The sequence below is a fragment of the Carassius carassius genome, chromosome 50, assembly GCF_963082965.1.
Source record: "Carassius carassius chromosome 50, fCarCar2.1, whole genome shotgun sequence".
NCBI lineage: Eukaryota > Metazoa > Chordata > Actinopteri > Cypriniformes > Cyprinidae > Carassius > Carassius carassius.
This window is the reverse complement of record NC_081804.1, coordinates 8,051,744-8,069,794: the sequence shown is the minus strand read 5'-3', so window position 1 is coordinate 8,069,794 and position 18,051 is coordinate 8,051,744. Positions and strand designations below refer to the sequence as shown.

At 39.2% G+C, this 18,051-nt stretch overlaps 1 protein-coding gene across 1 annotated transcript; it reads left to right on the top strand.

Moving 5' to 3' along the window:
* Positions 1 to 16,018, top strand: LOC132133326 (WAP four-disulfide core domain protein 5-like). The gene is made up of 4 exons (XM_059546117.1): positions 1 to 180; positions 1,621 to 1,755; positions 2,310 to 2,567; positions 15,978 to 16,018. The coding sequence occupies exons 1-4, from the start codon at positions 66 to 68 to the stop codon at positions 16,016 to 16,018; spliced, it is 549 nt and encodes a 182-aa protein (XP_059402100.1). The 5' UTR covers positions 1 to 65.
* The last annotated feature ends 2,033 nt before the right edge of the window (positions 16,019 to 18,051 follow it).

Sequence of the window (18,051 nt, the reverse complement as noted above, 5' to 3'; positions counted from 1 at the left end):
ACATTATTATTTGTGTGCATTGTTGTCCACACCTCAATTCAGTGCATTTTCTAGTAGGGATCATTATGAGATCGCAGGTTGGGATGATGACAGCTCGATTGTACTGCTCGTTGATTGCTGTTTTATGTTGTCTTTCTGGATACTTGAGCATAACAGATGTTACTGAAGGACAAACTGCAGGTGAGAATCCGTTAACTTGTTAAAGAAATGCAAAAAATAAGGGAATAAGGTCTTTTTAAAACTAACAGTTTGGGGATGAGTATTAGGTTTTGAAACCCTTTTGATTTGACGCAGTTCAATGTAAGTTTTGTATTAATGTTGAAGACTCCTTGCGTAGTCCCTGATTTGACAAGTTTCACTCCTGGCCTCCCCCAATGATGCTCTAGTACAGGGATCCTCAAATCTGGACCTAGAGATCTACTTTCCTACTGAGTTTAGACCTAACCCTAATCAAACCCGCATGAGCATGCTAATCAATGTGTTTATGATAATTAGAAAATCACAGGCAGGTGACTTTGGTCAGGGTTGGAGCTAAACTCTGCAGCACACTGTACCTCCAGGACCAGATTTTTGTGTCCAGTGGCTGGTTATGGTCTAGTGATTCTAATTGTCATGCTGACCCAACGAGGTCGTTTTCCTGATCGAGACTGCTCTGGAGGACATGCATGATGTTGCTTTTGACTGCGAGCCCGTGTGTGCAGCCTGTTTCCAGCGAGTTTAATGATGGATGCTAAGGTCCACAAAATAAACACCTGTGATGCATTGAATTCAATGTAAGCTTTAAGCAGAGACTATTAAAACTGAAGTATTCAGATTTAAAAACAAACAAACATGAGCCAAAACTTGAGTACAAGTTCTTCATCACAAAATTAAGACCGTGCCAGAATTGTCTTAAATCCCAAACAGTAAGACTTTAATGAATTTATTGGGTTATTTCAAATGTGTTCATTACTATAACACTAGCTACGCAAGTTAACCCTTAATCGGGATGTGCATGAGTTATCTGAAGAGCTCACGGTTACCGTTAATGTAAACCATGATTTGTAACGGTTAGCCTATGTGTGATGCTCCGTTTTGCTGACTTCAAAACTCCGTAGCAACTATAAAAGAGTCAGATAGGAGCTTTAATGCTTAAGTTTATAAATGCAAAAGTCTTTGGCCGTAATCAGCGCATGAATGGACCGGATTAGTAGCGGTTCAAGAACGCTGCATTAAAATGCAAGCTGAGTACTAGTCAAACTCCGATAAATTGTGCTTATGATTTATAGGGGTAATCAGCAGGAAGTGCAAAAAGATGTTTATCAGTGCCTCACATGTTCACTCATAATTCAAGAATTCAGGTGTTCAGAACATGAGAACTCCATTGCGCTTAAGAATCTTCTTACGAACGTCTTGGAATTTATCATAAGTTATGTTTAAGATTTGTGAATCTGACCCCTGCTTTGGTTTGCCACATCACGAAGAGCACAATCCGATGCTCTTATTTTCTCAGACACTTGCTAGATAAGGCTTCCCAAAACCTTGCTGATTGTAGAACTTAAAACCTGGAAAAAACTTCTTGATGTCACCAAGTGAATGGAAGTGCCCTCAGTGATGCTCTTTGACATGTATGTATAACAGCAAAGCCAGGAGAGTGTCCCCCTCAAACATCTGGAAGCTTGTTTAATGGGTCCTGTAACGGTGACTCTGACTGTCCCAACGATGAGAAGTGCTGCGGCAATGGAAGTGGAAATTACTGTACAGCTCCTTATACAGGTATTGGTCATTGTTTTGGGATTTTGCCTTTATCAAAAGTAGGTTTGAATTAAATATTGGATTAGTTATTTCTGGTAGCCAATGCAGATTTAAAAAAATCCTCTATTTTAATAGCTCTGCCCACAGGTGCATAGCTATTTGTTCTCTCCAGCCCTGGAAAGCTGATCCAATATTTACAAAGGTCATACTTGCCTTATCTTAAGCATTCTTTTGTTCCGCAGATGTCTTCCTCTGGCTTATTCATTTTTAATCCAACATCTGTCACTCGTCTAATGTCAGTTGTATGCACTGAGTGATCTCTCCTCCCCATTCATGAGTAGACATGCCCCTTACTGCTGATTGGCTACAAGTTTTTGCCACTCTGCCCAACTTTGCTTTCTAAAGCATTTTTGAAAATGCATACCCCACCTTTAAATCCCTTTGGATGGCTTTACAAAAAGAGTAATTAGAATTTACGCTGTAGGTAAAATTTGTTGTTCATGTTTGTTGCTGTATTTTGACGTGGCATACAGTCTATATACACAGACTAATGGTTGCTATCTGTGTCCATGCAGTGAAGCCGGGTCAGTGTCCCAAACCGAAGCGTGTTCCAGAATGTGCTGACCTCTGTTTCCATGATGGCCAGTGTCCTGCCACACAGAAGTGTTGCCCAACCACCTGTGGCCATGCATGTAGTGAACAAAGTGATCAGGAAAGTGGTCCGGAAAGTGATCAGGAAAGTGGTCCGGAAAGTGATCAGGAAAGTGGTCCGGAAACTGGTCAGGGAAGTGGTCAGGGTAGCGGTTATGGTCAGGGAAGCGGATATGGTCAAGGTAAGGGTAGCGGTTACGGTCAGGGAAGTGGTCAGGGTAGCGGTTATGGTCAGGGTAGCGGTTATGGTCAGGGTAGCGGTTATGGTCAGGGAAGCGGTTATGGTCAGGGAAGCGGTTACGGTCAGGGAAGTGGTCAGGGTAGCGGTTATGGTCAGGGAAGTGGTTATGGTCAAGGTCAGGGTAGCGGTTATGGTCAAGGTCAGGGTAGCGGTTATGGTCAAGGTCAGGGTAGCGGTTATGGTCAAGGTCAGGGTAGCGGTTACGGTCAGGGAAGCGGTTTTGGTCAAGGTCAGGGAAGCGGTTTTGGTCAAGGTCAGGGAAGCGGTTTTGGTCAAGGTCAGGGAAGCGGTTTTGGTCAGGGAAGTGGTTATGGTCAAGGTCAGGGAAGCGGTTTTGGTCAGGGAAGTGGTTATGGTCAGGGAAGTGGTCAGGGTAGCGGTCAAGGTCAGGGACAAGGTAGTGGTCAGGGTAGTGGTCAGGGACAGGGTAGCGGTCAGGGAAGTGGTCAGGGTAGTGGTCAAGGTCAGGGACAGGGAAGTGGTCAGGGTAGCGGTCAGGGACAGGGTAGCGGTCAAGGTCAGGGACAGGGTAGCGGTCAGGGAAGTGGTCAGGGTAGCGGTCAGGGACAGGGTAGCGGTCAAGGTCAGGGACAAGGTAGCGGTCAGGGAAGTGGTCAGGGTAGCGGTCAGGGACAGGGTAGCGGTCAGGGTAGTGGTCAGGGACAGGGTAGTGGTCAAGGTCAGGGACAAGGTAGTGGTCAGGGTAGTGGTCAGGGACAGGGTAGCGGTCAGGGAAGTGGTCAGGGTAGTGGTCAAGGTCAGGGACAGGGAAGTGGTCAGGGTAGCGGTCAGGGACAGGGTAGCGGTCAAGGTCAGGGACAGGGTAGCGGTCAGGGAAGTGGTCAGGGTAGCGGTCAGGGACAGGGTAGCGGTCAAGGTCAGGGACAAGGTAGCGGTCAGGGAAGTGGTCAGGGTAGCGGTCAGGGACAGGGTAGCGGTCAGGGTAGTGGTCAGGGACAGGGTAGCGGTCAAGGTCAGGGACAAGGTAGCGGTCAGGGAAGTGGTCAGGGTAGCGGTCAAGGTCAGGGACAGGGTAGCGGTCAGGGACAGGGTAGCGGTCAAGGTCAGGGACAGGGTAGCGGACAGGGTAGCGGTCAAGGTCAGGGACAGGGTAGCGGTCAGGGTAGCGGTCAGGGACAGGGTAGCGGACAGGGACAAGGTAGCGGTCAGGGTAGCGGTCAAGGTCAGGGACAGGGTAGCGGTCAGGGTAGTGGTCAGGGACAGGGTAGTGGTCAGGGACAGGGTAGTGGTCAGGGACAGGGTAGCGGTCACGGTCAGGGACAGGGTAGTGGTCAGGGTAGCGGTCAAGGTCAGGGAAAGGGGAGCGGTCAAGGTCAGGGACCGGGAAGCGGTCAGGGATGTGATCGGGGACGGGGTCGTGGATGTGGTTGGAGACGTGGTCCATGAAATGGTCATGGGCATTTTGCATAATACTTGCAGGAGATCTCTTCAATTCAGTACTTTATTCATATGGCATGTTTTCCCTGTTTGCTTAAACTGTTTAGAAGGCTTTCTGGTCTGTCTCCCCAGCAGCCTCAAATTAAAATTATCTGAAGAGTTGGTGTCTGGTGCCTTTTTTTTTTTTTTTTAATCCGATTCATTAAAGGGTGCACTCACACTTGTAATGTTTGGTTAGTTTAAAAACCCTGGTGTGATTGCTGTTAGTATGGTACATTTGAGTGTAAATGCTGCCATCCAAACTCTGGTACGCACACCAAAAGCAAAAGTGGATAGAGATCACTAAAAAGATGGGTCTCCGTCCACTTCCAAACAAACTCTGGTGCAGTTTGAATGCAACAGACCATACCAAAAGAGTAATGACCAAGTGTGACCAATTTGACATGGTGTAACCAAAATGAGTAGAGCTGTGTGTTGCCGAGAATCTGGCAATACAATAGTGATGGGAAGTTCGGATCATTTTACTGACTCAGACTTTTGTGTCTTTTTCAACAAAATGAAGAAATCTAGTTTCGTTCATTTCAGCTAAATGTAATATGTTACGTGTTACTTCCCCAACATGTCTAGTTGATCACACTACAAACAATACAAAACTAAGATGCTATAAGATACAGAAGAGACCAATTCAAGTTTTTTTTTTTTACCTGGGTCTTCAGTCTGTGATTAGCTCACCTCTGAAAAGTCTTCGGGTTCAAGTCATTTCTTAATCATGTGACAGCCCCTTACGCTATTTCTGTCACTGTGTTTTTGTTACGGTTTCTTCAGGATCTGTGGTACTTTATAAATAAAGCCCTGTTATAAATAAATTATTGAATAATTAGTGTTTATTTACTGATAGACAGTCAAAAAGACAAGGCTATATAATAATCCAAGCCTACAATACAAAGTACAGATTAGTTTGTTCATTTTTAATCTAATTTTGAGTTTGCTGGTATAATTGCTTTTCCTAGGTAAACTTGACATTTTGGTCTAATATGTACAAGAAGATTGCTCAAAAAGGACATAATGACAAAAGCAAATAACATGTTGAATCCTAAACAAGTAACACTACAGTTCTGAAGTCTAATCTGAAGGGTGAACTCAGACAAATCATACAAGGTCATTGAAGATTAGAATCCACTGTAAAAAAAAAAAAAACTATCAAAGTGATTTCGCCATCATATGAACAATTTAAAGCATAACCAGTAGTTATAAAGTACGATACACCTATTTGTAAAGTTGTCAATTAACTAATTACTCTAGCCAATGTTGTCCCGTCATGTGACAAAAGAACGAACAACCTGAAAGATGAACTAATCAATTCTCTTTCCGGCTCAATACAGCATTGGTTTAACGTATGGGTATGTCACGTGATTAAGGAATGAGTCAAAGACCCGATAGACCCGAACTATGAACTAATCAATTCTCTTTCCGGCTCAAGACCGGATTGACTGACACAGGTGAATTACTACTAGCAGAACAGAACCTATAAAATATTGCGCGTGCGCTAGTGATGCGCGAGTCGGGTTTTTTTTCCAACCCGTGGATCCTGCTTTTATGAAATTATTTGGCCCGCCCTAGCCCGGCCCGCCCTAGCCCACCCCGCAAATTAAGTAAAATTTCTTGACCCACCCCGTGCATCGGGGACATCATGGAAGTTACGTTGCTACTTATACCTTCGTATCGTAACCTTATCAATATAGGCTATAGGTAATTGGACTATGATGGTACATTCGTGAACAAATCTTTTAGGTGAACGAATCGTTCTCGTTTACGTAATCCACTGACCATAGACAGTAAAAGACTCATTTCTCGTTCACTGAAGTTCCTCCCACAGCAGCGCGCGAGAGCGGCGCTTTTAGCAGCACATGCGCAGCTCGTGAACAGCTCTGTGAACTGTTTCATCCTGTCAAATATGGAAGCATATGGGTAGCAATTAATTAATTAATTAATTTAATTTATATTTTAAATATAAATATATTTTTTCCTTTAATAAAACAACATGCATTTTTGTTATTCGTTACCTGTCCTTTATTTTGACATAACTTATTGGGGAAAAGACATAATTTAATTACAAAATAAATGTAACTGTAATCAGTTACAGTTACTAAGAAAAAATGAGTAATTAAATTACAGTTACTTATGAAAATTTTAACGATTACAAAGGGGATTACATTTGAATATTTACACACATACACATAGGCTACAGCTTATTTCTTTCCCAAATTGCACTAAGACATACGGCCAATAATCTCCGCGATGCGAAAACAGTCATTAAAATGGAATTCAGCCTAACGCGGACAGAATATGCCACATTTTGGAAGAATAAACAAAAAGTAGATCAGTACACTTTAATCAAAACGCGATATGGGAGTGTCTGTGAATATTAAGCCGCAAAATGACAATCTATGAATCCTGCATGTTCTGCGTGTCTGTGGATACCAGGCGCTGACTGGCCATCGGGAGAACCAGGACAATTCCCGGTGGACTGGAAGACGATTTGGCCCGCTATTTTAATATTGTTATTTTATATTTGCACGCCGAATGTACGTATTTCCGAATCCGCCATTCGATAATTTAATCTCTAATAAATCATGAATCGGTTAGTCTTGACTGGCAATGGTTGGGCTCGCGCGCTCTCCGCGCATCCGCCAAACGGTTTGGATCAGACTCCGAGTAATCAATGTGAGACTCGAGAGAGTGGAGTGGACTGTGGAAGAGCACAGCTGGGGCAGAAAAGCGACACTTCTGTTCAGGGTTTCAAGTAAAAATAAATACAAGTGATAATTAATTTGCCAAAAAAACTAAAATGTAGGGCTGCTCCGATCAAGATCGGCCTATCATTAATGCGCATCTTGTCAGTAAAGCCGGTTCTCTAATCAGCGGTAAATTCCCTCAGGTGCGTGATTTCACATAGAGCAGCTGTTACTACACAGAGCCGTTGTTAACTGAGAAGATGCGCAAATAAACGCTGAAAATGAACGTGGATTTGCGCATCTTCTTAGTTAACAATGGCTCTGTGTAGTAACAGCTGCTCTATGTGAAATCACGCACCTGAGGGAATTTAAAGCTGATTAGAGAACCGGCTTTACTGACGAGATGCGCATTAATTATCGGCCGATCGTGATCGGAGCAGCCCTAGTAAAATGCACTTACAAAACATGGTAAAAGTCAAATAAAATTCTTCAGTATGAAAGTCATAAGAGGATGGATGGATAATGGAAGTGAAGGTGCAGTTCAGGAGAGAACTCTTAATTATTTTGCATGTCCCCCAACCTAAGGATTTAAATCTTTTTCATGTCAGGTCCATACACAAAATAGGGTTGTCCATGTTTCAGAATTTGTTGTTGGTGTATGAGTGTGAGATTTCCCAGCCTAATTTTTTTCCCAGTCCGCCCTTGGCGCAGACATGCAGTTTTATCATCATATCATATACAAAGATACAGCAGTGTTTCAAAAAGACATCAATGTTTCAGGAGTTTAGTTCGCAGAATAAGACACATGCTTATTAGATAACCATATTTGAGTTGATGTATATGATTGTGTTTTTTTTATTAACTATTTTTCCCCAAACCATTGTTAGATGCAGTGTTTCCTGTAGTTATGCAAATATTTGGGTTCAGAAACAGTATCTATAAACTATTTCTTTTGATTTTAAATTGGCATTGAACTTCAGATGAATCTCAAAGTAAAAGGCAATACTAAAGTCTGATTGTGTGGTGGATGTGTTCAAATGTGATCATCTTAATTCAAGTGATGAAGGATGGTGAAAGTCTGACAGTATTGAGCACTACTGTAAGGTTAAACCTGCATGGTGTTAATGTTTGAAAATGATTAACACTTGCAAATAAACATTCATTAGAAATTTAGAAAAGTAATCAAAAAGTACTCAAAAGTAATTAGTTACATTATTAAAGTAATTTAAAAAGTTACACTACTATTACATTTTAAATAGGGTAACTTGTAATCTGTAATTGATTACATTTCCAAAGTAACCTTCCCAACACTGTTTTGCATATTACATCTCAAATTGAATATTGCTACCCATATGCTTCCATAGTCAAAAAGAGTTACTCAAGATGTGACGGAGCATGTGACTTGTTGAATGTAGTGAACGAATATGATCTTCTCGTAGGTGAAAGAGTTGAATGAACTGATACATCTCATTCGTGAATGAATTGAATGAGAGTATACAGGGTCAGTGAGCCAAGCATGTAAATCTCGATCAGCAATCAGCAGATACAAAGTGCAGTTATAGGTGCACATACGCTTGTTTTCATATTTGCAATACAGAACATAACTCCACGTTTAATCCCCGATAAAACCTTGTGCTTTGTTAATCTGAACAATTTATTTAGACTATTTATTTAATGCGATCATGCACACACTTTAATGAAGCCAAATCAGTTTTTGTCACAAGTAAATACGTTCGTTGACTTAAGAAATAACACATAAGACACTCTTTTTCGACAACTGCTGGCGTATTTGTGTAATATGAAGAAATGGTCACTGAACGAATCAGTGAATGAATCATTTTGGTGAACGAACTGAACATCAACGAAACTCTTGAAAGAATCAAAATTTCCAACACTAAATTCCATGCAACATAAATGGATTTAAAAAAATGTTGTTTTTAGTGACCCGCCCCAACCCGCTCCGCAATAAAGTGCCAATTTCTTAACCCGCCCCAACCCGACCCGCGGGTCACCTGCAGGGACCCGCAGGTTATGAGACGACCCGCGCATCACTAGCATGCGCGACTGAACGAATCACTCCCCGTTCTTCCCGAGTCACATTAAAGATTTGTTCAAAATGAACGAATCGTTCAAGAACAACTCATCACAATACAATATGTTGCGATACTGTCAGCAAGGCGATATATTGGGATATTTCTTATTTTAGGAATAGGATATATTTTTAGGAAAGCTGTCATTAAGAAATCAATTCAAGTTTATTTGCATAGCGCTTTTTACAACAAAAATCATTGCAAATCAATTTTACGGAAAACTCATTTTCTACAATATTTAGTAGTAGCTTATCAGTGGTGACTGTCAATTTCTGTACATATGGCAGAAGTGTACAGAAAAATCAAAGACTTAATCAAACAGACGATGACCACTATTAACCGCAATTATATTATATTATGATGTAATCAAACTTATAGCAAAATTTGGTAGATCTGTGTTGTAAGAACACACCACCATATGCAAACGTTAGGAATAAGTAAAAGATGATTTAACCAGACCGCAGTGGGATCTCCATTTAACAGTGAAGGTAATTGAACAATTTTTATGCAGTATGAGTAAAGTAGGGTAGGGGTGTTGGGAATTAAAGTGCTTGCAGTATCCTTTAGTTAAATGTATAATACATATAAAATGTATTTTATAAAAAAGACCATATATATTATTAGAATCTGCTTTAAAAGTTCAGTTTCAGTTTACAATTGTGACATACAATGTCATAACATTTTGATCTGAACAAAAAATTACATCTTAAAAACAATTAAAAAGTGCTTACAGGATTCCTAAAGAAAACAAAACCATTATAAAACAATAAAATAAATACTGCTGTCGAGCCTTTCCACTTGGATTTCACAGGTTTGCTTTTTGTATTCAAAATGTTCTGCGTGGAATCGCCGAATCACCGATACCACGACACGAGCACTGCCCCAACTGCACAAAACAGTCCCAAAATGAGACACAGCTGCAGGCGCAACGCGCTGTGACCCCACCGCCCGCCTCGGGTGAGCCCCTCTTCACACGGGACATCCTCGCCACGGTCCAGCGGTGGACGTTACCACATAAGCCCTAATGACGGCACAATTCAGCTTTGTACACGAACAGGGAAAATTTTCACCCTCCATTACTAACAGCGATATTAATGCTGACATAAGCTAATACCCATAATAATGACAACACCCTAATAACCACCAACTGTTTGATTACCAGCAATCTTCAAAATATCTTTTAAGTTCAACATAAGAAGCAACTCCTACAGGTATGGAACGACATGAGGGTAAGTAAATGATGACAGAATTTTCATTTTTGGGTGAACTATCCCTTTAAGACTCGGAACGAGTCTATTTGCTGATCAATGGAAACCCTTAATGAAAGAGCTGAGTGAGATATGTGGAGGAAATTTCTAGGCAATTTTTTTTTTTTATTGGCCATTTTTAAAAAAGAATTTTAATTTTTTTTTTTTTTATCTTTTGATCCCATCCAAGGTTGTTCTGTCTATTGGTTTTGTTTTGTACTTTTCATGCTTTAAAACTCAGTCATACTAAAGTTTTTATAAGGCAAAACGTGTCTTTGCACTATATACATGTTTTGCAAGAAGATGTTGGTTCATAAAAATAAGTGTACAAAAAATAAGGGAAAAAAAGTAGCTGATGCATAATATGGAGATTTACTTGTAAATATAAAGATGCTTAGCTCTGACTAATTTTAAACTGTAATAACCCACTGGGGTCGAAGCCAGCTCTGGTGTGGTCTGTCTCCTATTTTCTTGATGACCGTGAAAAGAACTAAAAATATGACATTTTTGATTGTACAGATAAAAATAAGATGATCTATGAAACTGCAAAGGGTCTACTTTTATTTGGGTATAGTCATAACAAAACAATGTGCTTCTCTAAATCTTCTTCTCTGTTTATAAAGAAACAACTCTTGCTTTTGTACTGACAAATACACACAAAATATGTCAAAATACCCATCTTGGAAAGTGTGTTCGAAAAAACTGTTAGTTAAGTGTGAAAAATAAACAGTTGAGAGAAATCAGATGTGTATCATTATAATGGATGCATTGTCTTTTAAAGGCACCGGTGGCAACAGTGAGAATCAAAGGTTACACCTTCTTTGTTTGCGTGAACATTTGGGCGGCATCATGCAAATCTTCCCACATCGTGACATGTGTGGGGGTTCATGAGCCATTTTAGGAGGGCGCGGACAAGTCCTAACTTTTATAAAGTATATCTCTTTGGGTATCTCTTTGTAACACTCAAAAGAGAAAGCAATAGTTGAAATTGCATCATATTAACCCTTTAACATTTTTAGTACGATAAAAATGTACGATACACCTATTTGTAAAGTTGTCAATTAACTAATTACTCTAGCCAATGTTGTCCCGTCATGTGACAAAAGAACGAACAACCTGAAAGATGAACTAATCAATTCTCTTTCCGGCTCAATACAGCATTGGTTTAACGTATGGGTATGTCACGTGATTAAGGAATGAGTCAAAGACCCGATAGACCCGAACTATGAACTAATCAATTCTCTTTCCGGCTCAAGACCGGATTGACTGACACAGGTGAATTACTACTAGCAGAACAGAACCTATAAAATATTGCGCGTGCGCTAGTGATGCGCGAGTCGGGTTTTTTTTCCAACCCGTGGATCCTGCTTTTATGAAATTATTTGGCCCGCCCTAGCCCGGCCCGCCCTAGCCCACCCCGCAAATTAAGTAAAATTTCTTGACCCACCCCGTGCATCGGGGACATCATGGAAGTTACGTTGCTACTTATACCTTCGTATCGTAACCTTATCAATATAGGCTATAGGTAATTGGACTATGATGGTACATTCGTGAACAAATCTTTTAGGTGAACGAATCGTTCTCGTTTACGTAATCCACTGACCATAGACAGTAAAAGACTCATTTCTCGTTCACTGAAGTTCCTCCCACAGCAGCGCGCGAGAGCGGCGCTTTTAGCAGCACATGCGCAGCTCGTGAACAGCTCTGTGAACTGTTTCATCCTGTCAAATATGGAAGCATATGGGTAGCAATTAATTAATTAATTAATTTAATTTATATTTTAAATATAAATATATTTTTTCCTTTAATAAAACAACATGCATTTTTGTTATTCGTTACCTGTCCTTTATTTTGACATAACTTATTGGGGAAAAGACATAATTTAATTACAAAATAAATGTAACTGTAATCAGTTACAGTTACTAAGAAAAAATGAGTAATTAAATTACAGTTACTTATGAAAATTTTAACGATTACAAAGGGGATTACATTTGAATATTTACACACATACACATAGGCTACAGCTTATTTCTTTCCCAAATTGCACTAAGACATACGGCCAATAATCTCCGCGATGCGAAAACAGTCATTAAAATGGAATTCAGCCTAACGCGGACAGAATATGCCACATTTTGGAAGAATAAACAAAAAGTAGATCAGTACACTTTAATCAAAACGCGATATGGGAGTGTCTGTGAATATTAAGCCGCAAAATGACAATCTATGAATCCTGCATGTTCTGCGTGTCTGTGGATACCAGGCGCTGACTGGCCATCGGGAGAACCAGGACAATTCCCGGTGGACTGGAAGACGATTTGGCCCGCTATTTTAATATTGTTATTTTATATTTGCACGCCGAATGTACGTATTTCCGAATCCGCCATTCGATAATTTAATCTCTAATAAATCATGAATCGGTTAGTCTTGACTGGCAATGGTTGGGCTCGCGCGCTCTCCGCGCATCCGCCAAACGGTTTGGATCAGACTCCGAGTAATCAATGTGAGACTCGAGAGAGTGGAGTGGACTGTGGAAGAGCACAGCTGGGGCAGAAAAGCGACACTTCTGTTCAGGGTTTCAAGTAAAAATAAATACAAGTGATAATTAATTTGCCAAAAAAACTAAAATGTAGGGCTGCTCCGATCAAGATCGGCCTATCATTAATGCGCATCTTGTCAGTAAAGCCGGTTCTCTAATCAGCGGTAAATTCCCTCAGGTGCGTGATTTCACATAGAGCAGCTGTTACTACACAGAGCCGTTGTTAACTGAGAAGATGCGCAAATAAACGCTGAAAATGAACGTGGATTTGCGCATCTTCTTAGTTAACAATGGCTCTGTGTAGTAACAGCTGCTCTATGTGAAATCACGCACCTGAGGGAATTTAAAGCTGATTAGAGAACCGGCTTTACTGACGAGATGCGCATTAATTATCGGCCGATCGTGATCGGAGCAGCCCTAGTAAAATGCACTTACAAAACATGGTAAAAGTCAAATAAAATTCTTCAGTATGAAAGTCATAAGAGGATGGATGGATAATGGAAGTGAAGGTGCAGTTCAGGAGAGAACTCTTAATTATTTTGCATGTCCCCCAACCTAAGGATTTAAATCTTTTTCATGTCAGGTCCATACACAAAATAGGGTTGTCCATGTTTCAGAATTTGTTGTTGGTGTATGAGTGTGAGATTTCCCAGCCTAATTTTTTTCCCAGTCCGCCCTTGGCGCAGACATGCAGTTTTATCATCATATCATATACAAAGATACAGCAGTGTTTCAAAAAGACATCAATGTTTCAGGAGTTTAGTTCGCAGAATAAGACACATGCTTATTAGATAACCATATTTGAGTTGATGTATATGATTGTGTTTTTTTTATTAACTATTTTTCCCCAAACCATTGTTAGATGCAGTGTTTCCTGTAGTTATGCAAATATTTGGGTTCAGAAACAGTATCTATAAACTATTTCTTTTGATTTTAAATTGGCATTGAACTTCAGATGAATCTCAAAGTAAAAGGCAATACTAAAGTCTGATTGTGTGGTGGATGTGTTCAAATGTGATCATCTTAATTCAAGTGATGAAGGATGGTGAAAGTCTGACAGTATTGAGCACTACTGTAAGGTTAAACCTGCATGGTGTTAATGTTTGAAAATGATTAACACTTGCAAATAAACATTCATTAGAAATTTAGAAAAGTAATCAAAAAGTACTCAAAAGTAATTAGTTACATTATTAAAGTAATTTAAAAAGTTACACTACTATTACATTTTAAATAGGGTAACTTGTAATCTGTAATTGATTACATTTCCAAAGTAACCTTCCCAACACTGTTTTGCATATTACATCTCAAATTGAATATTGCTACCCATATGCTTCCATAGTCAAAAAGAGTTACTCAAGATGTGACGGAGCATGTGACTTGTTGAATGTAGTGAACGAATATGATCTTCTCGTAGGTGAAAGAGTTGAATGAACTGATACATCTCATTCGTGAATGAATTGAATGAGAGTATACAGGGTCAGTGAGCCAAGCATGTAAATCTCGATCAGCAATCAGCAGATACAAAGTGCAGTTATAGGTGCACATACGCTTGTTTTCATATTTGCAATACAGAACATAACTCCACGTTTAATCCCCGATAAAACCTTGTGCTTTGTTAATCTGAACAATTTATTTAGACTATTTATTTAATGCGATCATGCACACACTTTAATGAAGCCAAATCAGTTTTTGTCACAAGTAAATACGTTCGTTGACTTAAGAAATAACACATAAGACACTCTTTTTCGACAACTGCTGGCGTATTTGTGTAATATGAAGAAATGGTCACTGAACGAATCAGTGAATGAATCATTTTGGTGAACGAACTGAACATCAACGAAACTCTTGAAAGAATCAAAATTTCCAACACTAAATTCCATGCAACATAAATGGATTTAAAAAAATGTTGTTTTTAGTGACCCGCCCCAACCCGCTCCGCAATAAAGTGCCAATTTCTTAACCCGCCCCAACCCGACCCGCGGGTCACCTGCAGGGACCCGCAGGTTATGAGACGACCCGCGCATCACTAGCATGCGCGACTGAACGAATCACTCCCCGTTCTTCCCGAGTCACATTAAAGATTTGTTCAAAATGAACGAATCGTTCAAGAACAACTCATCACAATACAATATGTTGCGATACTGTCAGCAAGGCGATATATTGGGATATTTCTTATTTTAGGAATAGGATATATTTTTAGGAAAGCTGTCATTAAGAAATCAATTCAAGTTTATTTGCATAGCGCTTTTTACAACAAAAATCATTGCAAATCAATTTTACGGAAAACTCATTTTCTACAATATTTAGTAGTAGCTTATCAGTGGTGACTGTCAATTTCTGTACATATGGCAGAAGTGTACAGAAAAATCAAAGACTTAATCAAACAGACGATGACCACTATTAACCGCAATTATATTATATTATGATGTAATCAAACTTATAGCAAAATTTGGTAGATCTGTGTTGTAAGAACACACCACCATATGCAAACGTTAGGAATAAGTAAAAGATGATTTAACCAGACCGCAGTGGGATCTCCATTTAACAGTGAAGGTAATTGAACAATTTTTATGCAGTATGAGTAAAGTAGGGTAGGGGTGTTGGGAATTAAAGTGCTTGCAGTATCCTTTAGTTAAATGTATAATACATATAAAATGTATTTTATAAAAAAGACCATATATATTATTAGAATCTGCTTTAAAAGTTCAGTTTCAGTTTACAATTGTGACATACAATGTCATAACATTTTGATCTGAACAAAAAATTACATCTTAAAAACAATTAAAAAGTGCTTACAGGATTCCTAAAGAAAACAAAACCATTATAAAACAATAAAATAAATACTGCTGTCGAGCCTTTCCACTTGGATTTCACAGGTTTGCTTTTTGTATTCAAAATGTTCTGCGTGGAATCGCCGAATCACCGATACCACGACACGAGCACTGCCCCAACTGCACAAAACAGTCCCAAAATGAGACACAGCTGCAGGCGCAACGCGCTGTGACCCCACCGCCCGCCTCGGGTGAGCCCCTCTTCACACGGGACATCCTCGCCACGGTCCAGCGGTGGACGTTACCACATAAGCCCTAATGACGGCACAATTCAGCTTTGTACACGAACAGGGAAAATTTTCACCCTCCATTACTAACAGCGATATTAATGCTGACATAAGCTAATACCCATAATAATGACAACACCCTAATAACCACCAACTGTTTGATTACCAGCAATCTTCAAAATATCTTTTAAGTTCAACATAAGAAGCAACTCCTACAGGTATGGAACGACATGAGGGTAAGTAAATGATGACAGAATTTTCATTTTTGGGTGAACTATCCCTTTAAGACTCGGAACGAGTCTATTTGCTGATCAATGGAAACCCTTAATGAAAGAGCTGAGTGAGATATGTGGAGGAAATTTCTAGGCAATTTTTTTTTTTTATTGGCCATTTTTAAAAAAGAATTTTAATTTTTTTTTTTTTTATCTTTTGATCCCATCCAAGGTTGTTCTGTCTATTGGTTTTGTTTTGTACTTTTCATGCTTTAAAACTCAGTCATACTAAAGTTTTTATAAGGCAAAACGTGTCTTTGCACTATATACATGTTTTGCAAGAAGATGTTGGTTCATAAAAATAAGTGTACAAAAAATAAGGGAAAAAAAGTAGCTGATGCATAATATGGAGATTTACTTGTAAATATAAAGATGCTTAGCTCTGACTAATTTTAAACTGTAATAACCCACTGGGGTCGAAGCCAGCTCTGGTGTGGTCTGTCTCCTATTTTCTTGATGACCGTGAAAAGAACTAAAAATATGACATTTTTGATTGTACAGATAAAAATAAGATGATCTATGAAACTGCAAAGGGTCTACTTTTATTTGGGTATAGTCATAACAAAACAATGTGCTTCTCTAAATCTTCTTCTCTGTTTATAAAGAAACAACTCTTGCTTTTGTACTGACAAATACACACAAAATATGTCAAAATACCCATCTTGGAAAGTGTGTTCGAAAAAACTGTTAGTTAAGTGTGAAAAATAAACAGTTGAGAGAAATCAGATGTGTATCATTATAATGGATGCATTGTCTTTTAAAGGCACCGGTGGCAACAGTGAGAATCAAAGGTTACACCTTCTTTGTTTGCGTGAACATTTGGGCGGCATCATGCAAATCTTCCCACATCGTGACATGTGTGGGGGTTCATGAGCCATTTTAGGAGGGCGCGGACAAGTCCTAACTTTTATAAAGTATATCTCTTTGGGTATCTCTTTGTAACACTCAAAAGAGAAAGCAATAGTTGAAATTGCATCATATTAACCCTTTAACATTTTTAGGAGGAGTAAAACTGACATTTATGCTTTTAACAGCCGGATGTATTTACACTAGCTTTTCCAGTTTTGTGTGGAATGCGCCCCAGACCACCTTCTGAAGTGGTTTGATCAATCGGATTTAAATCCATGTAGAAAGTGTTTCGGAGGGTATTTACACATAGTCTTTTCAGGATTCGATTGCTATCCTATCAGAGAAAAAGCATGAAGTGACCAGGTGTAAACAGGCCCTTTGAGGGCGAGTATTATCATGCTATATTCAACTAGCTAAGTCCCAGTTTCTTACAGTTCATACTTGTCTTTTAATTATTTGTGTATACTCATGTCTATCCAGATAATGTGTTTATTTGTATTAATTTGATTGATGTGCTTGTTTGTGCAACATATATGATTTTTGTACTATGAATAATAACTGAATAATATTTCAGTTTCCAACAAGACTATTCAGAGATAAAAAGGTTAAGTAATTCAATTGATATTCATTTTGATGGTAGCCCATCCCACGGCAAAGAAAAAAAAAAAAAAAACTCTATGGGAAACTCATCGTCTATGGGATCCCGTATTAAAGGAGATACCATTTTTGTCACTTTGACCATGTCTGCATGATGAAAATATGTTCAAAGAACGTTCACTGCAAAAAAAAATGCTTTTCTAAGAATTTTTGTCCTGTTTCCAGTCAAAATATCTTAATATTCTTAAATCAAGATGCATTTTTCTTATTTTGCTAATTATCTGCCAGTAGGATAAGAAATTCAAAACATGCTTGTTTCTGTTTGAATTAAGATAATTTTCCTTACCTTACGGCAGACAATTTTACGTGTTACGTAAAATGCACTTAAATGCACTTGTTTTCCCCCGAGGAAACTAAATACCTTATATAATTGTAAAAATTGTATCTATAGAAACTGCATCTCAACGTCAGAATTTTTTAGATATTTGTACTCTGTAAGAAAAGCATTTTAGCAGAGTGAATGAGGTATTTAAACATCGCTTACGCTTTTGGGAGGAGACCGCAAGAAACTCTGGAACCAGGTTAGGTTCATACAGTAAGTTACCACAGAAACGGATTCTGAGTAAGTTACCTCTTTTTCAGA